General features: G+C 51.7%; 1 protein-coding gene across 6 annotated transcripts in view; it reads right to left on the reverse strand.

Annotated features, from left to right (window-relative positions):
* The window catches only part of FAM168B (family with sequence similarity 168 member B), a 270,782-nt gene that overhangs the window by 40,881 nt on the left and 206,915 nt on the right, over positions 1 to 22,986 (reverse strand). For all 6 annotated transcript variants that reach the window (XM_069617841.1, XM_069617843.1, XM_069617842.1 and 3 more), the window contains exon 6: positions 10,166 to 10,291. In XM_069617841.1, the coding sequence (XP_069473942.1) occupies positions 10,179 to 10,291 (113 nt within the window). In that variant the 3' untranslated portion in view covers positions 10,166 to 10,178. The remainder of the gene's footprint in view (positions 1 to 10,165; positions 10,292 to 22,986) is intronic.

The raw sequence follows: 22,986 nt of genomic DNA on the forward strand, positions 1-22,986 counted from the left end.
GATATAGATACAAGAAGAACGTTGACTGTACCAGATAAAGCACACCCGCGAATAGGTGAGTGTATAGAACAGTCGATTCACACGAATGGTGAGAATATGTTGAGCTTAACACTTAGCGTATAAGAGGAACATACATATCGAATGTATCTACCTTTATAGGACAAGATTTTGCACGACCAATCGTCTGGATATTTGAATTCCCTTGTTACATGCTGCATCATCATACAGGTACTTACAACATCTTACCTGACTAACACTAGAACTTCCACTGAGTTACACAACACTAATATGTATTATCCTCCACAGATTCTCAGAGAATTGTGCCACGAGATGATGTTTCCATTACCCCACAGTCAAATGATCTTTTTGAAGACAAGACATTAGTTGAAAAATGCCATCATGTCTATATTAAATGTAAAATAGGCAGCTATTTAATTGGTAAAATAATGTGTCAAAAAATTCCTTTGTCAAAAGAAACTTAAACATAGTGTTGTTTAAAGTATTTTCATTGAAATTATTCTGTGAAAAATATGATGTATTTCTCCTGAAGAGAGGTTTACTCTCGAAATGCGTAGAGCACAGGATTAATTTAATACTATTGAGTGAATTGAACTCTTATTTTGATTAAAAACATTCTTGATTGCTTGTATCCTTGAATATTATTGAAACAACTGTCACAACAAAACTTGGTCACCTAAAGACAAAACTGATTTGAATTACTTAAGCTATTTAAATATTGTTTGGAATTTTGATTTCCAATACCAATTGGTGTGCAGGGGACGGGAGTTCCTATTTAACAATAGGAACTTTGTTTCAATGATATATGTGACTTTCTGATACCAGAGTCAGTTTTTTTCTCCCCTGCACCCTTTAAGATTGATAAATTGTGTGAGCATTTTTTGGCTCTGATTATTTTGTAAAATCAACAAAATTACCTCATACCCAAAGGTTTGCAGTCTCTCTCACATAGGTTGATTGCCAATATCTCGACAATTCCATGCTACTGTGGTACCTGGCGGTAACTAAGGGGCGGGCGAAAGTGTTGGTGGGATTGTCTGGGATAGTTGACTCAGTCTCTGTGCGTGCCGCCTGTGTTCCAGTCTATCCGGTGTCACCCGTCCAGGTGCCGTGGGAGGCTGTCCTCGCGGGTCAGGGATGTCTGTCCTTTCCGGCTTAGTCATCCTTTTTCCGGTTTTGGTTTCCACGTTTAGTCTGTGGTGTTAAAGAGCCAGGTTTTTAGTGATTTCCTGAATTTTAGGTGATCTTCAATTTTCATTTCTTTTGGGATGTTCCAGGTTTTTGCTGCTAATTTGTGGAAGTAGGTGCCTCCAAGTTTTTTCTTAAGGTATGGTTTGAGTTCCAGGTGGATTTCGTTGCTTGATCGGAGGGGTCTCGTTGGTTTGTAGACTGTTATTTTCTTACAAGGTCTTACAATCATAGTGGTTCGTGTAGACACTCGGTTTCTTGGTAAAACACTTATTAATTTATTACACAATCATTTAGAAAACATTCACTAGAAGGAGGCAGCTTATTATATACAAACGCACTTCATAGCAAACCAATACGTTTCGGAACAAATTAGGCTCCCCTGAAATAGGAGCAAAACAGCATTTCAGTTCCTTTCAATGGGAGGAAAAAGGCACAAGTTAGCAGAATAGATCACAAATACTTTCTTAGGCAGTGAAAATAGTTTTAGTTCACTAGAAGACTCGCTTCAGTTCAAAAGGCCTAGGCCAAAGTCAATGGACTAGTGTCTTGGATAGGAAAAAGTTCTTGAAGTAAACGGTTAAGTCTGCGCCAAAGTTCTCAGAAGTAGTTTGTACGAAAAATAATCATATGTTGGGTCACAAGCGGATTAGACCTTCAAGTTGGGAAAGTTCCACAAACTTTCACCGCAAGAGGCAAGTTCTCGGAATCGGGTTGGCACTGTACCTTAATATGAAGCAAAAGATGCAGCTGAAGACGTTGGTTCCTGGCAGTTCCTGCAGATCACATTGTTCCTGAGCTTCAGTCGTGGGGACAAGAGGGAGGACTTCTGGGGACTCCCGCACGGGATCGTCAGAAAACGCTGACAATGGAGTCGCTTCGGTTCGAATAGCCGTCATCAAGCACACTAGCTGGTGTCCTTCCCCCTGGTTAATCCTAACCAGCTCAGAGAATGGTAGCCAGGTGGCATACGGGTTGATGATTGGTCCCACCAACTCAAAGGAAGAAGTCGTCCTTGAAAGGGCTTCTCTGTTGGGATGAAATTGCCAATTCGGACCTGCAGCAGGGCTTCACCGGGCAAACCAACAGTCCAGGAGTTGCAGCAGCAGTCCTCTTCCAGCTCATCTTCGGTTCTTTCATTCCAGCGGTCAACTGCTTTCCAGTCCACGAGACTCGCCTTTTAAACAGTACTCCCTTTCATTCCAGCCTAGTTGCCACTCACCCAGCAGGGTGGCTGTCCTTGACAGTCAGCCAGCCAGCCAGCCAGCCAGCCAGCCAGCCAGCCAGCCAATCACTCCATTTGGGTCTCCTAGGAGACTAAGCACATGGAGTTTGAGGCACCTCCCTCCCTTCTTGCCCACTCCAGACACTCAGGCGCCAGAGGCGGTCTTCAGTCCTGAAGCCCACCAAAGGCATAGAAACAAAGGGACCAAACCTAGTTTGGCGCGCAGACACACAATAGAAGGACCTTTCCAAAAAGAAATTGCGAAAAGACGACCGGGACATGTTTAAACAAAGGGGGCTTAATGTGCCATCTTGAAAAACATGGCTCCCGCAATTCTTGGCTACCAGTGTTCACGGTCGGAAAGAATCATGGTAGTTTGTTGTAAAACCACTGCCACCAGCCATTTCGATAGAAAAGGGTAGGATTTGACTGCTACATGAGTATTTAGACACAGGGGATACTAGGTAACCCCTCCAGCACTCTACAGGAAGATAGTGTGCGCTGGACCTAGGAATTTAAAAAGACTAGTTAAGTCAATTTAACCTTAATCTCTGGGAAACGGTAGTTTATCCCAGAGAAGGTATTTAAACCTTTGGGAAGTCTAAAAAGACATCACTGTGTCACTGCACGGAGGGTGCTGTGTAACATGAAAAGATGCCTATGGAGTCAACTTAAAACTCCATAATCAAACACCACAAGAGTAAAACACACATCAAAATACACGAAAGAGTGGAAAAGAAGGCTCACTCTTTTCAGGTAAAAAATCAAGTCCTCAAAAATCCAGCAAAGTTGCTGGGGGTCTAAGGTGAAGGGAATTAACACTTGAGAATTCGCCCCAAGACCTGCCCTGGCCGCCGGGAAGCGGATCGCAACAGCGCTTTCGGTGCCCCCCGGACTCGCAGTGCTTGGCCTTATGTTGGGCCCCCGTCGTCAGGGCGCCCTCAAAGGTCTTAGAAGACCGCTCAGATTTCTTCTTGTGGCTGGGAGAGGCATTCTGCCGGGACTCACCCATAGCAGGGGCCTTGGCCTGAAGCCACTCCGTGAGACACCTGCGCCGATCCTTCATCGTGCAGGGGACCATCTCCTGGCAAAACGCACAGTCATCCTCCACGCGAGTTTGGTCGGAATGCAGGCAGTAGAGGCACACGGAATGCCCATCGTCCAAGTAGATGTTCTGCAGGCTGCATCCTGGACAAATCCTGAATAGAGGCGTCGCGTCTCCCTTCTCCCCTCTGCCATGTCCACGCAGGGTAGGCCTGGAAGAAGCTTCTGGAATCCTAGAAAGACGAAGCTCAATGAAAAATCACCCTTGAGGGGCGCTGAAGAATCCGAAAACTGGTCATGGTTAATCGGATGATAGATCGATGGTGCTTGAGGCTCGATTGACTGGAAAAATAGAGCAAAATTCTTAATCGCAAAACGCAGTAAATGCTTGAGAGCTATTGCACGAGGACTCCTAACACTTGACTGTGCAGTTACAAACATCTGAAGATGGCTGCCAGAGGAGAGGCTTAGGTGGAGGGCAGTCATTGGCTGGGGGCAGTATGACCCAGATACCAGCGATTGGTTGTTAGGAGAAAGACAGTTCAGAAGTGAAACTGAAACAGATTCTCTTTACCGAGGATTCCCAGCCCGACAGTGAATCCATGCCAGACCCCATGCTGGAGAAAGAGGAGTAGGGAGGGGAGGAGTGGGGGGTGATTCAGAGAGTGACAGATTATGCAGTATTTATATAGCACCTGCTGCCATGGTATGGCCTACAAGTGCTGTGAGGATGAACGCCCTTTGGAAGACTGTAGTCTGTGTTGAACGTAACGAGAGTGGTAAAATGCATGTGTGCATTTATAGCCAGATCGAAGATTGGTAGAATGTATAGGTCTCCAACAGCAGCCCATATCCCAAAGGCACGAGGACGGGTTTGTCAACTTGTCAGAGTCAAGCTATGTGAAATGCTGGACTGAATTCTGCATTCAACTGCTGTATTCTATGGACCGTAAGCTTGGGGTAGAGGGCAATTTATGTTTTAGGGCAAGATGTACTTGTGCACCTGTGCAGCTATGTGAACAGCTGGGCTACATTTTTAGAGGGACTCTATTCGGTGGGATGCAGTGCATGAGCGTCCGATAGACTGAAGCATACTGGTGTTAGAACTGCAGTGCGCATCATGTGGGCATGGGAAGAAGTGCCAAGACCCACATAATCTATTCCTCTTGTGCGCACAAATTCCCCACGAGCAAGGGTGGGTGGCAGCAAGCTTTAGAGTTGCGTGCGAGATCCGAATTAAGGGCGTCTTAGGGAAGAGCTAGGTTTTGAGTGCCTCGAGGGCAAGGTAGTCCTCTATGCAGCAAATAGTTAATGGGAGGGAGTTCCAGATGGTGAGTGCTTTGACGGAGGAGGAAGAATCCCCTGATGCAGGTCAATTTTATCACTGGAAGGAACAAGTTACTTAACTATTGTTCCCCAGCAAGGGTCTGGCATGGATTCACATGCTCATGAATATTCCTCGTCAGACCGGGAATCCTCTGTAAAAAGAAAGAACAGTTTCACTTACAAACTATTTCTCCACTAAACCAATCACTGTACTCTGGGTCATAATGCCCCAGCCAATGCCTGCCCTCTCCCTAAGCCCCTCCTCTGGCAGGCATCTTCAGGTTTGGTAAGCACGTAAGGTGCCAGTATGACCAAGAAGAGCCGCAGAGTGGTAGGAGGGAGGGTTCGTTCGCATGTGAATCCATGCCAGACCCATGCTGGAGAACAATAGTTACAGGTAAGTAACTTGTTCTTTTTCCAGCATGGGGGTCTGGCATGGATTCACATGCTCATGAATAAAGAATACATAGTAGTACAACAACGTAATGCAACCAGAGGAGGTGGCAAGGCTCAACAGAAGCAAATACTCTTACCTCCGGAACAGGCTCACCTTCAAGTGAACAGGTTGCGTAGCACTGCTTGGCCAACCCTGGACTCCTCCCTGGAATCCCTGTTGACGCAGTAGAATCTTGTGAAGGTGTGCATAGACCTCCACGTAGCAGCCCTGCAGATGTCCAGCAGGGGTACACTAGACAGGAACGCTGTCGTTGCAGCGATCGCTCTGGTGGAATGGGCCCTCGGACCGCCGGTTTGCCAAGAGAGGACTGTGCGCAATGCAGCCGGAAAGCCACCTGGAGATGGAAGCCATGAACAAGTCCTTCCCATGGTTCCCAGGACCAAAGATCACAAACAGTTGAGACATCTTCCGAAAACAGCACGAGCAACATCCAGCGAGTGCAAAGTCCATTCAGCAGGCAACAAAAGTTGCAGAGAGAACACAGGCAACACCAAAGGCTTGTTTGCGACAGAACCTTTGGCATAAAGGAGGGGTGCATCCGCAGCACCACCCTCGACTTTTGAAAAGTCAGATGTGGCTGTTTGCGGGAAAGGGCCCGGATCTCACCTATCCTCCTGGCAGAGGTGATGGTCACCAGGAAAGCAGTTTTCCATGAGGACCTTGAGAGGGGCCTGATGCATAGGCCCGAAAAAGTCCCCGTCTTCCCCCCCCCCCCCAACCCCCCCACACTCCCTGTCAGCACCACGTTCAGTTCCCATGCCGGGGCAGGAGCCTTCACCAACAGGAACCATAGAAACAGTCCTTTGAGGAACTCTTTGACAAAACGGTGGGACCAAAGAGAAGACCGTCCTGGAGAACTGGTGTAGCGGCAGATCGCAGCCAGATGCACCTTGATAGAAGCGTGTGCCAGCCCCGTCTTGGCCAAGGACAACAAGTACAGAAGACTCTGCGGGAAGTGACCCTTAGAGGGTTGATCTTCTGCGCCCGGCAGCACGTAGCAAAATGCTTCCACTTTTGTCCGTAGCACTTAAGAGTCGATGACGCTCTGGCAAGGACCTCCCTGCATTCCGCCAGCAACGAACTCTAGGGCTGCAGGAGCCAAGTCCTCAGGTTCAGCGATCCTGTATCGTGATGCAGGATTGTGCCTCCTTCTCTGGTGAGCGATCCGCAAGAGTGGCAGAGTCCAATTATCAAGCAAAACTGGCAACTCCTGTATGCGAGAAGAGGGGGGGCACTACGGAACATCACGGGGGACCAGAGGTGGGGTTGACCAGTGGCAGGGGTTCGGGCCCCGGGTCCTCCAGGTCTGAACAGGCCCAAACAGGAATTGCCCTTTTCTTCGCCTGCCCTTCAGACGCCTGGGCGAGAGACGCCCTTGACCTAAGAGTTCAGAGCAAAAGGAAGAGGCAGGGCTAAGGTGGGCGGGGCTTAGGCCACGTGACCTAGATCCATTTGCACCTGCTTCCCACCTGCAAAGGAAAAGAGGCTGGAGGGCTGGAATAGACTCCATAGCTGCTTTGGAAACAGCTCTATCGCCCCTTTTCTTATGGTCCTTACTTCCTGTAACAGCCGAGGGATGTGCTGCTCATGTCGGGCCACCAGAGGTATTCGTGGACACTTTTGCTGCAACTCTAGAGTGGGTCAGTGGGCGAGAGCGTCCAGCACCCATCGGTCAGTGGAGATCTTCCACTCGTTGACTAAGCCCAACAGCCGGCCGGTTAAGTTGCCCGCCTCCACCTAAAACCTTGGACGGCCACACTTTCAAAGATCTGCCGGACCTCCCGCCAGCGGCACGAAAGGAAGAGCGGTGTTGCTGAACAGTGCTCAGGCCACGGGCCATCTGTGTCAGTCTTAATGGCCTGCATCGACTTGTCGACAGCCTTCCCATAGAGGTTGTCCCTGTTGAAAGGCATGTCCAGCACCCTCATCTGGACCCCCCTGTCCCAAGTTGGTGGCTTTCAACCAGCCACGAAAACGGAGGCAGACACCGCTCCCCAATGGCTGGAACCCAGTGTCTGCGATGTGTAGGGCCACTGTGATGGCATGGTCCGATGCCACCTACCCTTCCTGAAGGATGGAGATTGCATCGACCAGTTTGTCGTCAGGCAGGAACTCAAGAATCAGGGCCATCTTATACCACAGTTCCCTGTCGTACCTGGCCAGGATTCTAAGTGTGTTGGCTGTCTGACTGTTGATGCTGCCAAGTAAATCACCTTTCTCCCCATGGCATCCAACTTCTTCCCCTCGCTGTCCGGAGGGACGGAGGATGAAAGGGTTAAACTTCTTCATCCTCGCCACCGCAACCACCAAGTCTGGGGAATGCTGCAAAACGTAGGCCAAAGGCACCTGGGTGCAGACTACGGCGCCCAGTATTTTTTTCTCCAGCCGATCCCCATTGGCCGTGGCCGTGGCCGTATTCATCAAAGCTAGGCCCTCCTCCCAAACATCGTCCAGGAGAGGAACCGTCACAATGGTAGTCGTCCTGGCTTCACGGCGTCAGAAGAGGAAACCTTCCTTTTTGGTCTCTTCTAGCGTCAGTTGAGAGTTTGGATGCTCTGGCGACCATGGCATGGAAAGACCCTACCTCGTATGGGGGGAGAAGCCCTTGGCTGCGACGAAGCGCCCGCCGTGGCCATGTCTTCTGTGTTCGTAGTCGCTGTATCTGTCCCAGTGTCCAGTGAGAGGGGGGGGACGCGTGAAGGTTGATGCAGCGACGTAGGGTGCTGCTTCCTCTTTTTCGCCGGAAGCCGGGCTGGGGCCAGTGGTGTCGTTGGCATCCTTTTCTGATTTTCGGACACTAGGGTGCGTAGGGTCGAAAAAATGTCCAGCCATACATCCCATGGAGGGGGTCGGGCGGCCGGACTACTGGGCCCAGCGCTGCCGTCGGCATTTCCAGCGTCTCCGCCCCCTCCAAGCGCCGTCCTCCTGGACTGTGTGTACAAACACTGGTCCTCCTCGTCCGAGGAAGAAATAACTGAGCCCTGGAGTACAGTTGAGGCCTCTCCACTCCCCCACACTTTTTGCATCCTGAGGGGTCGGGTTAAATATCGCAGTCTTCTCTGGGGTACTCTCCACCGGCTTGGCCAACGCATCTCGCCTCAGGCATAGGGACACTGTGGGCATTGCCAGAGCTACCCGTTTGAGACGGTGGCCGCCACCAACTATCGATGGCTTCACCTGGGCCTTCTGGGATAGGTCGGTCCCCTTAGTCTTTCCTGACATTTCCTGCAGCTTCGCCAGGTTAGCCGATTTCTTCTTTGAGGAACTGGAGCGATTGAGAATGAGCGTGCCCTGCTTGCGCGGCGACCACAACGGAAACAGACTTGCAGTGCTTGGCCTCGTCTTGGGTGGCCGCCCCCCACTTCCCGCCAACCACGGTGGAGCGCACTCAAAGTACTTAGAAGCCTGCTCATTGGAACGGACAGTGCTGGGTGAGGCATGCCCCTGCTTGCTGCATGGGGCAGAGGCCTTGGCGCTGAGTCACGCCCCCAGCCTGTGACCATCCTTAAGGGTTTGCTTGAGGAACCAGAGGCAGATTTCACAATCCGCTGTGATCCAGACGGAGACACTGGAGGGGGTTTGTCCTCCACAAACACATTCCGCAGCTGGATCAGAGCTTGAAAAGCCAACCCCCCTCTCTCTTCTCTTCCAACATGGTTCAGAGTGTGGAGTAGGCCTGATGGCCTTCTGGAATCTTCGATGAAACTTTACGATTCTTGCCTTTGAGGGATGTTTAAATTCACTGACAAACATATCCCCACTTGTCAGCGGAAGGAAAGAAAGAGCATGCATGCTCTATTTGAGCAAAAATAGAAAAAAAAATGTTTAAAGCACGTAAAACAGCTCACAGAGCAAAACAGGACTCCCCCCAACACTTGAAAGTGTGGTAAAAATATTAAGATGGCAACCAGGAGAGGCTTAGAGAGAGGGCAGTCATTGGCTTGGGCAGTATGATAGAGCTCAGTGATTGGTTTAGAGGAGAACTACAGTTGTGAAAGTGAAACCGTTTTTACCAAGGATTCCTGGTCTGACTAGGAACATTCACGAGGATGTGAATACACACCAGACCCCAAGCTGGAAAACTAATCACCGCCACAAGCCCATTGCATCCTTTCTAAATAGAACACATACCTGTAAAGAAACATTGTGTTGGAGTCCAAGCCCCATTCATCTTAGGGTTTGGACTTCTGAAAAGTTGATATCGTTCTTGTGATCGAATCATTTAATTGCATCTACATACCTTCATCAAGCAATGCAGGTAAGATTATTGCAAATGTATACATTCCCCATTGGGTTCACTTTATAGACATCAAACTAGAGTACTGTGGGTTAGAACTACTTGCACTTTTCTTTCTGTATGTTCTATAGGCCTAAAATACCTTTTTACAACTTTCTAAACTGAATTATTGTGTGCTATTCTGTGTGGAGTCAGTGAGGACCCCTGACCCTACCATCACTGAGACTAAGCCTGGACTGCTCATCCATGTACCTTCATTGGGTTTTGGCAAACCTCAAAGAGCTCTCGGTTCATCATAACTAGATTGGCTTCCTACAATCTCTCCACTAGGCCACATTTTGGAAATCCATCTCAGAGAAATGAAAATACCCAGAGAATTTGGAATCTTCAAAGCATGTGGATCAGTAACACATTCAAGTTGCAAAAGTAATTTCGTGGTTTATACATGTGCTGAATGCATTTATCAACAAGTTGAATCATTATCTGCATGGGTTTATATATTTCGATAGTGCAAACTACAAAATGATGTGAATGAACATTCTGCACACTGGACCAATGTGCAACACCTACTCTGCATAAGTCACAAAGGAGGTTTTCATCAGTAGAGGTCTAACATTTAAATCAATTGCAAAAACAAATTATTAAAAGGTCATACAATTATTTCACTTACAATGCCAGGGTAATCACCACTGCGGGGGCACATAACTGTAAGTCGGTGTCCCTGGAGCCCGATATGTGGGCATTGTAACTTGATGAGGGGCTACTGGAGTTGGTGAATGAGTGGTCAACAAAGTGCCTGCAAGTAACATTAACATGTTAAAAATGTATTTCTATCACTTAATACAGTTCAAATACTTTACAATAGCTACTGTATTTGAAATATATCAAAGGAACAAGTTACTTACCTTTAACTGTTCTCCAGCAGGGGTCTGGCATGGATTCACATGCTATGAATATTGCCCGTCGTTAGGCTGGGAATTCTCAGTAAAAGAAAAAAACTGTTTCACTTACAAACGGACTTGCTCCTAACAACCAATCACTGGTCTCTAGATCATACTGCCCCCAGCCAATGGCTGCCCTCTACCCAAGCCCCTCTGGCAGAAATCTTCAGATTTGGTAGCACGTAAAGTGGCATTAGGTCCAAGAGAAGAGCCGCAGAGGGGGTATATGCAGGAGGGTTTGCCTGTGAATCCATGCAAGACCCATGCTGAAGAACAACAGTTATAGGTAAGTAACTTGTTCCATCTCCAGCATGGGGACTGGCATGGATTCACAATTAAGTTACTCACCGTAGTGACTACCTTACTCCTAGTCCATAGTCCCCTTTACGCCATACTTATATTCCCCCGTCCTGTGGGACGGGACCGGAAAACTTTGTAAAAAGCAACACATTTTTCAAAAATGTGTTGCTCTTTTTACGCGGGGTACCGCACGCAGCCGTAAACCCGCCCTCCTTAGCTCCGGCCAGCGCATCGCACATCAGTCCTTTTCTACCGCCAGGTCTATGGCCTTTAAGCAATAACCAAGGAACCTTATTAGAGAGGACGGCAGGCGGGCGTATGGAGGAAAAGGGACTATGGACTAGGAGTAAGGTAGTCACTACGGTGTGCAACTTTATTATACTCCTACGTCCCGTCCCCTTTCCTCCATACTTAGGGAGCTTCCCAAGCACTCCTCACAGGAATTACGGGTGGATGGAAACTCCTTACTGAAATAGGTTAAGCACAGCTTGACCAAACTAAGCCTCCGCCCTGGAGCTCCGATCCAGACAGTAATGCTTACAAAAAGCCGATGGGTAGGCCCACATAGCCGCTTTCGCGATGGTCTCCCAGGGAACACATTTTTGGAAGAAAACGGCGGCCGCCTTGCCCCGCACAAGAGGAGCATGGATTCCTTTTGGGGAACGAAGACCCTGAATGGTATGCGCCTCCGAAATACAGGCCGCGATCCACCGAGAGATTGTCGCTTTCGAGGCCGGCTTCCCTTGCGGATTTCTGGAAGTCACAAAAAGCTGCAAGAGTTCCTAAGCTCAGAGGTTCTGTCCAGATAGAACTTAAGAGCTCTTCTAAGGTCCAGGCAGTGCAGAACCCTTTTCGCCTCTGAGACCAGGTCTGGGAAGAATACAGGCAAAGAAATCGAATGATTCAGATGAACATCTGAGACCACCTTAGAAAGAAAGGCGGGATTCGTCCGCAGGACAACCATCTTTATGAAAAGTAAGGAATAATGTTCAACCGACAAGGTCTGAAGCTCACTTACACGCCTTGCCGAAGTCAAAAAAAAATCAAGGACACTTTCCATGAAAGGTACTTAAAATCGACAGTAGCCATGGGCTCAAAAGGCTTATGACATAGCCGTAAGGACCACATTCAAATCCCACCTTGGATGCAGATTGCGAAAAGGAGGATAAAGATGCATCAGGCCTACAAAGTGCCTTTTAATGACCGGATTAGACAGTGAAAAGGAGCATTGTTCAGTGGACAAAAGCCACAACAGCCGAAAAATATGTCCTGCACGACAAGACATGGATGCCAGACTCTGCCAGATTTGAGACAAACAGGACCATGTCGATAGTAGCCTCCCTGGGGTCTAGCTGCCTAGCCAAACACCAGTGACAGAAGCGTAGCCATTTACTTCTATACTGAGATCTTGTTGAGGGCTTCCTGGCCGCTTGATTGATGCAATGTTATCTGCGGACAAATTGAAGCGCTCTAAAGATCTGAACTCCGGCATCAAGCCGCCAAGCTGAACAATTGTGGGGAGGGGTGCCACAGCCGTTGATCGCTCTAAAAGCAGGTCAGGGACCAGTGGAAGCTTGAGCGGCGGGTACACGGATAGATGCTGAAGCTCCAAAAACCAATACCTCGCTGGCCACCAAGGGGCTATGAACAACAGATAGCAATTCAGTGTTCCTCAGCTTGCAAAGTGCCCGATGGATCAGAGGAAGGGGTGGAAAGGTGTAGGCCTTAAGTTGTGCCATGAAATTTCGAGAGCACGCCCCAGCGAGGAGGCCCCAAGCCCGTTCCTGGAGACATACAGGGGAAGCTTATGGTTTGTAGAAGTCGCAAAGATGTCCACTTCTGGAGTGCCTCAACAGCGAAAAATGTCTGAGTGTATCTCTGTGTTCAGTTCCCACTCGTAGCTGACAATTACTCGTCGGCTGAGGGCATCTGCAGCGACATTCAGCTGGACCGGGATGTGAACTGCTCCCAGCCAGATACCATGCTGAATGGCCCATTCCCAAATCTGAATGGCAAGATGCACAAGAGGAGACCTGGTACCCCCCCTGCTTGTTGATATAGAACATGGACACTGTATTGTCTGTGCAGCCACACATCACCTTGTTGACAATGCCTGGCTTAAACGTCTTCAGCGCCAGGAATATCGCCAGAAGCTCCAAATAATTTATATGAAGACGTCTGTCCTGTGACAACCAAAGATCTGAAACTTGATGATCCAGCGACGCACCCCAACCCAGAAGGGAGGAGTCCGTTGTGACAGTCAAAGCGGCCACCGACAGATTGCTGAGAAACCACCACCACAAGAGGTCCGTCCTCATGAAAGATGGAACCAGTATCATTTTGGAATCTGGCTCCATTGCTTGAAGCCATGAGCTCTGAAGAGCCATTTGCATCTGCCTCATCTTGAGACGAGCAAGATGAAGAGCCAACACTCACGAAGCCATGAGGCCCAGAAGCCTCTGTAACCAACAGGCTGACATGCTCTCCGACTGCATAAACACCTGACACGTGGCAAACAGATGCACCATTCTGTCCCCGTCAGGTACACCCTGTAATCGATCGTGTTCCAACGAAAACCCAGGAAAATCAAGTTTTGAGAGACCGTCATGGAGGATTTGCGCCAGTTCACCAATAGCCCAAGATGGAACAGGAGCTGGAGGAGAGACTGAAGATTTCTCTAAGCTTTCAGTGGACAGGGACTGCGCAGCAGCCAATCTTCCAAATATGGATACACATGGATACCCTGTAGCCGAAGATAAGCTTCGATGACAGACATCTTCGGAAAGACACGCTGTGCCGAGCTGAAACCAAACAGGAGCATATGAAACTGGAAATGCTCCGCCCCCCATTGAAAACCGTAGGCATTTCCAATGCGGGCTCCACATGAGGATATGCATATAAGCATCCTGAAGGTCCACCACACTAAGCCAGTGGCCTTCTGTAAAGAGGACTTTATCTGGCCAGGGGTGATATTGAATTTCTCTTGGGGGAAGACAATGGTTGAATTGGTAAAGGTCTAGGATGGTGTGCAGGCCAGCCTGGTTGGGTTTGGGCACCGTGAACAGACGGGAGTAGACGCCCACCCCTCGCTCCTCTAGGGGGAACATGTTCCACCGCCTTGAGGAGGAGGCCGAGGACCGAGAGAAAAACCAGCCTCGCTGCTAACGACGACGGCAGTTTCCAGCTAGAGGATCGACTCTCGTGTTTTTCGATCTAGAAACCCCCAAAAACCAGAGTAAGACTGAGGCTGCAAAGGCTTTCTCCGAGCCCTAAAAGGTGGTTTTACTATAACGGACAAATACCTGGCCGCCTGAGTGCTGTCCTTAGTTTTAGTCAACTCTACGTCCATTGAAGAATGGAACAGCTCTTTGCCGTCAAAAAGCAGGTCCAGAACTTTATCCTGCACCTCTTTGGAAAACTTTGTGGTGTGCAGCCAAGCCTGACGAGACGTGTCCACGCCAAGCTGGAGGCCCCGAGCCAAGGTGTCGACATGATGCGCCGCAGCCTTAAGCATATCCTGCGCCAGGACTCTGGCATCTGACAAGCCAGCCTTAAAATCGTCCAGCTTGTCCGCAGGAATGCACTCCTCAAATTCAGAAAGACCTTTCCACATTTTCATATTTGCCCCCGCTAAAATGAGCTCTGCGTTCGCCTGGCACAACTGCAGAGCCAAATTAGCAAAGATCTTCCTCCCGAAATGGTCAAGCAGCTGGTCCTCTTTGGCCAGAACCTGAGCCGCCGCTGTAGAAGACGCTGAAGCCGGTCTGGATTGAAGAGTAGCGGCCGCCACCACTGTGGAGGAAGGAAGCGGGAAAACGCTAAGGCTACCTCTTCCAAAGTAAGACGCCTATAACGAGCGTCAATCTTTTTGTTAATATGCAGTCCACAGTGTGGCTTATCCCAGACTTTGCGGACCTCGGCCAAAACGTCCTTCTGCAAGAACAAGCCGGTATGCTCCTGAGGAGACCAGGTGAAAACCCCCGAAAGCACCCCTTCTTGCGGAGGGGGTGCCGCAGGTACTGGAACATCCAGAAGAGCCATCATGTCCAGTACCCGGTCATGGAACGCCCTAACAGAGAGGGGCTGGTCATCGCCATCCTGATTCCCCTTGCGCCTCATCCAGCGCGTCCGTATCAACCTGCGTCATGTCTGACTCCGCTAAGGAACAAGTTACTTACCTGTAACTGTTGTTCTCCAGTATGGGTCTGGCATGGATTCACATGCTCATGAATATTCCCCGTCGTCAGGCTGGGAATCCTCGGTAAAGAAAAATCAGTATCAGTTTCGTTTCTGATCTGTCTTTCGTAGTAGTAACCAATCACTGATCTCTGCGTCATACTGACCACAGCCAATGACTGCCCTCTCGCTAAGACCCGCCTCTGGCAGCCATCTTCAGATTTGGTAGCACGTGAAGTGGCAGTATGACCAAGTGAAGAGCCGCAAAGGGGTAGGCGGGAGGGTTCGCATGTGAATGCATGTAAGGTAAGTAACTTGTTCCTTCTCCAGCATGGGGTCTGGCATGGATTCACATGCTTATGAATAAAAGAATACATAGCAGTGCACACATGCACAATCACGGGAGGTGGCAAAGGCTCAACATTAAGCATTATACCCAAAACTCAACATTGAGCAATTCTTACCTCCTCACCAGGCTCACCTTAGGCGAACAGTTTGCGCAGCACTGCTTGGCCGACCCTGGACTCCTCCCTGGAATCCCGATCGACGCAGTAGAATTTCATGAAGGTGTGCGTCGACCTCCACGTACCAGCCCTGCAGATGTCCAACAAGGGCACACCAGATAGGAATGCCGTGGTAGCTGCGATCGCTCTAGCGGAATGGGCTCTCGGATGGCCAGGCAGCGGTCGTTTGCCAACCGATGACAGTACATGATACAGCCGGAGAGCCATCTGGAAATGGAAACCTTCGAGAGAGCCTGCCCCTGATTGACAGGTCCAAAGTTCACAAAAAGTTGACGTCTTCCGAAAAAACTCTTCGTGTGGTCCACGTAGAACTTCAGCGTTCTAGCCACATCCAGCGAGTGCAAAGTCCTTTCAGCTGGCGACGGGAAGAAACCAGGCAACACCAAGGGTTTGTTGAGGTGGAAGTCCGACGGTACCTTGGGCATGAAGGAGGGGTGCGTCCTGAGCACTACCCTCGTGTCGTGAAAAGTCAAGTACGGGGGCTTGCAGGAAAGGGCCTGGATCTCACCCACCCGTCGTGCGGAGGTGATGGCCACAAGAAACGCTGTTTTCCATGGCAAGAACTTCAACGGAGCTGAGTGCAGAGGCTCGAACGGAGGTCCCATAAGCTTGGTCAGCACCACGTTGAGCTCCCACGCCGGGGCCAGGGCCTTCACCGGCGGGAACGATCTGAACAGTCCCTTCATGAATTCTTTCACCAGACGATGAGACCACAAAGACGTCCATCCCGTGGTTCTGGTGTATCGGGAGATCGCAGCAAGATGAATCTTGATGGAAGCGTGCGCCAGTCCAGCCTTGGCCAGCGTCAGTAGGTACGGCAGAACTTGAGGAGCAGTAATCCGTAGAGGGTTAATCTTCTGTGCGTGGCACCAGACAGAGAACCTCTTCCATTTGTGTCTGTAGTATTTAAGAGTTGAGGACGCCCTGGCCTTTGCAAGAACCTCTCTGCAGTCGGCCGGTATGTCGTAACCTCCAAACTCTAACGCTGCAGGAGCCAGGCCTGCAAGTTCAGCGACTTCGGGTCGTGATGGAGGATGGCGCCTCCTTCTCTGGAGAGAAGATCCACGTCCACTGGCAGCTTGATTGACGGGGACGCTGACAAGTCCAGAAGGTGCGGGAACCATATCTGCCTCGGCCACGCAGGTGCGACGAAGATCATCCTGCACCGTGACCTCTTGAGCTGGTTGATGAGCCGGATCAGCAGCGGCAATGGAGGGAACGCATATAGGAACAGGCCCTCCCAGGGGAACGAGAAAGCATCGCTCATGCTCCTCGGCTGGGGAAACCTGCTGGCGAACCTCCGGCACTTGGAGTTTGTCGCTGTCGCGAACAGATCGATCTGGGGTGTGCCCCACCGTCGGAAGAGGCGGTCCACTAGATCCGGTCGTAGTTCCCACTGGTGGCACGAGCACAGCTCTCTGCTGAGCGAGTCGGCGATGGTGTTTTTATCCCTACCAGATGGAACGGCACCAGAAACATCCCTTGGGAGACGGCCCAATGCCACAGATCCTGAGCCTCCTTGGACAGGGCTGGGGATCTGGTACCGCCCTGCTTCCTGATGTAGAACATGGTGGTAGTGGTGTCGGTGAAGATCCTCACCACCTTGCCCTTGAGGGACGGAAGAAAGGACCTGAGGGCCCAAAACACTGCACGGAGTTCCAGGACATTGATATGGAGGGACTTCTCCGTCCAAAGGCCCCTCGCGTGCAGATTTTCGGTGTGCGCTCCCCACCCTTCCAGGGAGGCATCCGTGGTCACTGTCTTCTGGTGGCCAGGGGTCTGGAAGTCCATGCCCGCCGTCAGATGAGTGCGGGTTTCCCACCACCGGATCGCTCGTCGGAGGCTCTCGTCGAGTGTGATCCTGTCCTCGAAGCTGCCCGTCGTCTGGATCCAGCGAGCGTCCAGGAACTCCTGTAACGGGCGCATCCGAAGCCTGCACAGGCGGATGAGATAAATGCAAGACAACATCATTCCGAGAAGGGACTTGATTGACCTCACCCTGGCCGCGTCCACAACCAGCATCCGTTGCAACTTGCCCAAGATGGCCCTCGTCCTTTCCTCCGACAGAGAGGCCAGACGCGCCACTGTATCGAGCTTCGCTCCCAGAAACAGTGCGTCTTGAGCGGGCACCAGGTGGGACTTGGCGTAGTTTATGGAGAATCCCAGGTCTGTGAGTAGTTGGACGGTCCTCGCCGTGTGCTTTGCGGCAAGCTCCTTTGTCTTTGCTCGGATGAGCCAGTCGTCCATGTAGGGATAGACGTGGATCCCCTCCAGGCGCAGCCGCGCCGCCACCGATGCGAGGCGCTTGGTGAACACCCTGGGTGCCAACCTCATTCTGAAGGGAAGGGCTCTGAACTGGTAGTGACGCCCTTGGACCACGAATCTGAGAAACTTTCGGTGTCCCTTTAGGATGGGGATATGGAAGTAGGTATCCTCCAAATCCAACGACGACAGGAAATCGCCCTCCTCCAGTTGACCTAGGACGTGCTGGAGGGTGACCATCCGGAACTTCTGTGCCTTGATGAATTTGTTCAGTCGTCGTAGGTCCAGGATGGGACGCTATCCTCCCGTCTTCTTCACGAGGAAGTATCTTGAGTAAACTCCAGAGCCCCGAAGCCTCTTTCGGACGAGCTCGATGGCGCCTTTCTTGAGCATCGCCTTTACCTCCAAGAGAAGTTGAGGGACGTGATGTTCCTTCCTGGCCACGGGGGGGACGCGCGGGCACTTTAGAAACTCGAGCGCGTGACCCTGGGCCAGGGCGTCCAGCACCCAACGGTGGAGATGGACTCCCACACGCTGACGAAGTTCGCCAGCCGGCCTCCCACCGGGGTGCTTGGGTGGGGGCCCGACCCCACGGCCGGTTCAGTCCTGCTTCGACAAGGCTTTGCCGCCTTGCCCTGCTTGGCGACGACGGCGGGGTCCGCCTGACTTGCCTCGTCCCCTGTAGGCTTCTTGCGACGACGAACGGGCCGCTTGACGATAGGTGAAAAATCCGTCGCCGGAACTTGGAGGCACCCTGCTCGCCTCCGCCGCCCATAAAGGGCGGCCGTCGTTGCTGGAGAAAACCAAGAGCCCGGGCCGTCTGTGTCCGTCTTGATGGCTTGTAGGGAATCGTCCACTGTTTTACCAAACAGGTTGTTTCCGTCGAACGGCATGTCCAAGACTCTGGTCTGCAAGTCCTGACGGAAGTCAGTTGCCTTGAGCCATCCACGCCGTCTAAGGCACACGCTGTTGCCCAACTGGCGAAATCCAGTGTCAGCGATGTCAGTCGCTATCGTAATGGCGTGGTCCGACGCCACTTCTCCTTCCTGCAAGATCTCTAGGGCCTCCGCCCTCTTGTCGTCTGGTAAGAAGTCCAGCAGGGGGGCGATGTTGTACCACAACTCCATGTCGTAGCGGGCTACGATAGCCAAGGCGTTGGCAGCCTTAATCGTTGTCGCTGCCGATGAGATGACTGCGTCCCATCGTGTCCAATTTCTTTCCCTCGCCGTCCGGCGGGGAGGTTGATGTAGAGGCTGAGGCCCCCCCTCTCCCCCTGCTTTCTTCCTGGCCGCCGCGGAGACGACCGAGTCCGGCTGTGCCCAAAGGCACAAGGGAGCCGCGTCCGGGACCCGGTACTTCTTCTCGTACCGGTCCCTCCTCGCAGGCGTTGTGGATGGGTTCTTGAGGAGGGCGAGACTCTCATCCCAGATATCGTCCAGTAGAGGTACAGCGAGGACCGTCTTCCTCTTGGTCTCGCGCCGTTGATAAAGGAAACCTTCCTTCTCTTCCGGGCAAAGCTGGAAAAGCTCGGATGCCCTGGCGATCATGACATGAAACGATCCAAACTCGTCGGGCGGGGAAGCCCGGGGAGGAGGTGACGACAGGAGATCCTCGTCGTAAACCTCGTCGTCTGTGCCCGTCGCAGCCGCGTCAGTCCCTGTATCATCCCCACGGGTCGAGGAGGGCTGAGCAGGGCGCGATAGTTGAAGAGGTGGAGGATGAATCCTTCTGTTAGGAGGGGGCTTCCAGAAGGGCCTGGCTCAGGGTCCCCCGTCGGGAGAGGTTCCTCCGTTGGTGGTAATGGCAATCTCGTCCTTATCTCCGAGCATAAGGACTGTATAGCCAACAAAATGGCCGCCGAGTTGTCTTGCGGCACTGGTTGAGGGGAGTCAGACGGGCGGTCAGGAGCCCTGTTGGCACCCTCGACGTTCTTGTCGTCTCCTACGTCGGAGTCCCTCCCGATGGGCTGGTCTTCTTCCACGCCAACGCTGTGGCTTAAGACTTCGATTAGCTCTTCCTCAGAGGTTGAGGACGAATCCACGACGACCTCCTGCCCCCCCTTTTTCTTCTCCGTCGGAGGTTTCACAGGGGTCCTGTCGATGGGCATGAAAGAAGACTCCCTCCGCGGTGGCAGGGAGACTCTGGGCCCTCGAGGTCGCCACCACTGGTGTAGCCTCCACAGGCTGAGCCAGGGCCGCCACGACTGTCTCGATAGAGGCCTTGGCCGGGTGGATTAAGGCTTTCACCACCTTAGGTGCGCTCACCGCCTTCTCCTTGGGGGGGAGGGTCACCGCCTCGCTCCCCCTCCGATGGGGCCTTCGAGCTCGACCGGGGTCTCTCCAGGAGCTTCGCCGGGTGCTCGGCCTTACTCTTACCCGAGCCAGAGCGTTGGCTCGTGGTTGATGGCGCCGGGGAGGATGCGCCTTGCCTGGCACCCGTAGAGCCCGACCGTTCGGCGCTCCCAGTGCCAGCGAACTCGCGGTGCTTGGCCTTCTGTTGGACCCCTGTCGCCGGGGCGCCCTCAAAGGTCTTAGAAGGCCGCTCTGACTTCTTCTTCTCGCCTGATGGGCTCTTCCCTTCCAGCCAGTTGGCGAGACGCAGATGGCGGTCCTTCATGGTCCGCTCCGACATTGTCGCAAAACGCAGTCCTTCTCCACGTGCGTCTTGTCCTCATGCAGGCAGTAGAGGCAAAGGGAGTGTTCGTCCTCCTTAAAGACATTCTGAAGCTGGCATCCAGGGCAGACCCTGAACAGCTTTCCTTCTCCTGGGCCATGATCGAGAGGGCCTGAGAAACTTCTGGAGTCCTCCAAAAGCGTGGCTCGACGAAATCTTCACCCTTGAGGGGCGTAGAAGAATCCGACACGGGTCCCCGTTGATCGGATAAAGAAACGGTGGAGCTTGAGGCTCTTTTGACTGAAAGAGAAAATGTTCCTAAGAAAAAGCGCGAAAAAAGCACTAAAGCTCGAGAGCAATAGCACGAGGATCCCAACACTTGAACGTGCGGTAAAAATCTAAAGATGGCTGCCAGAGGCGGGGCTTAGGGAGATGGCAGTCATTGGCTGTGGTCAGTATGACGCAGAGATCAGCGATTGGTTACTACTACGAAAGACAGATCAGAAACGAAACTGATACTGATTTTTCTTTACCGAGGATTCCCAGCCTGACGACGGGGAATATTCATGAGCATGTGAATCCATGCCAGACCCCATGCTGGAGAAAGACTGTCTATTGGAGACAAGGGCGGCGGAGGCGGAAAGGGTGGAGGTGGGCCAACTGGTAGAGGTGGGACAGCTGCCGGAACAACCGGTGCTGTGACGGGAACCGTCAGAACGGAACCCGGCCCAGGAGGGCAGATTTCCTTAAAAAGACCGCAGAAATATTCCTTCATGAGGTCGGAGTGCATTAGCTTCTGAAATTTTCCGAAGAAGGCATCCTCCGCCGAAAGGCTTAAACACTGTGGCAGGCGGAGGCCTCAAGAGAGGAATAGCTTCAGGGCGGCAAGGGAGAGGGCTGCCAAGAGGGGCCCTCACCAGCAGGGTTGATGTAGATCAATGGTGCACACCCCGCATGGAGCGAGACCGAGTGCTGTAAAGGCATCCGAGCTTTCCAGTCCTAAACTGGACGAAACGGTGCACAAGGAAAGCGCTGTTCACCCAAAAAAATGCTCCCAGCACCAAATGCCAATGGCATAGATGCAAGGGAACAGTCCAAAATGGTCATCGGGCGCCCATTTTGTCAACGCCAGAGGAGCATGTGAGTGGGGCAGTGGTCTCCACAGACAGGTCAGGGGTCCTGACACAAGGAACCTCGGCAGAGCCGGTACTGCGTGGCCTAGGAAGTTTCTGGGACATGCTAATAGCCAAATTAGTTTCTGTAAGAGGATCCTCGGCAACGCCAGTAACAGAAGAATTATCGTCAGCAATCTCACATGCCCCCTCAACAGAACCGGTATCCCCACCGTTATGCCCACTTGAGCGGGATCGATGAGGAATCCACCTCACCAACAAGACATTAACAGGCCTCTCAGTTCCGTCAGTCACCTTAGCCTCCGATAGAGGAACCTCAGACCTGAGTCAATCGCTCCCTTATGAGTAGTCTCGAATCTTGGTTCGGTAGCACAAACCTCAATAGAGGCCTCAGGGCACGCCCCGGTGTCTGTATGGGAAGCTCCGGTACCCACCGCCTCAGTTCAACTGGGCTGTTGAATAGCCCCCACAGGAGGGGCCTTGGATTGTAATCCGGTGAAGGCAGGCCCCTTACGGGGGCCCATGGAGAACTCTGGTACTTTCTTTAGGCCTGGAAGGCACCTCAAGGTAAACTCCAGTAACAGCTTTGGAAGCCCCTCGCGATCAGGGTGCCCTAAAAACTAAAGAACTTACCAGCGTCGTCTTTTCGTCAAAGAAATTTTGAAAATGCAGAGGAACATGCTGAAACACTTCCTCCCACCGTTCCAGCCGACGTTGAAGTGCCCGGACCGAAAGGGAATCGCAGTAGAAACATGAGTCCTACCAGTGGTCCGGACCCAAACACTCTGAACAAAGAGGATGGGGATCCGCCCTAGCGAAACGACGTTCGCATGAAGAGCAATTAGGAAAATCTAACCAAAATGGCATAGACGGACTACTACACGACCGCTAAGCCGGAGGCATGAGAGAAGGACACTGGGGGGATGGGGGGAGTTGTGGACTAGTTTTAATTAACACATTTTTTTTAAAAAGAAAAAAAAAAAATTAAAAATGCCCAGAAGATTCAAGTGCGTCCAGTCCCAATCGTGCAGAGAAAAGGACTGATGGGGGATGCGCTGGGCGGAGCTAAGAAGGGCAGGGTTACGGCCGCGTGCAGTACCCCGCGTAAAAAGAGAAGGACACATCTTTGAAAAATGTGATGCTTTTTACAAAGTGCACAAGATGGAGGAATGTCCCATAAGTATGGAGCAAAGGGGACGGAACGTAGGAGTATAAAGAATACATAGCAATACACGCACAACCACGGCAGGTGGCAAGGCTCAACATTAAGCATCTCCACATTAAGCATCTCTTAACTACTCACCTTCAAGCGAACAGGTTGCTGAGCACTGCTTGGCCGACTCTGGACTCCTCCCTGGAATCCCTGTCGATGCAGAAGAACTTTGTGAAGGTGCGAGTCGACCACCACGTAGCAGCCCTGCAGATGTCCAGCAGGGGCACACCAGACAGAAACACCGTAGTTCCAGCTATCGCTGTGGTCGAATGGGCTCTCGGACGGCCAGGCAACAGTCAGTTTGCAAACCGGTGACAATGGGTGATGCA

This window comes from Ambystoma mexicanum, chromosome 10 (assembly GCF_040938575.1).
Source record: "Ambystoma mexicanum isolate Mex_15411 chromosome 10, UKY_AmexF1_1, whole genome shotgun sequence".
NCBI lineage: Eukaryota > Metazoa > Chordata > Amphibia > Caudata > Ambystomatidae > Ambystoma > Ambystoma mexicanum.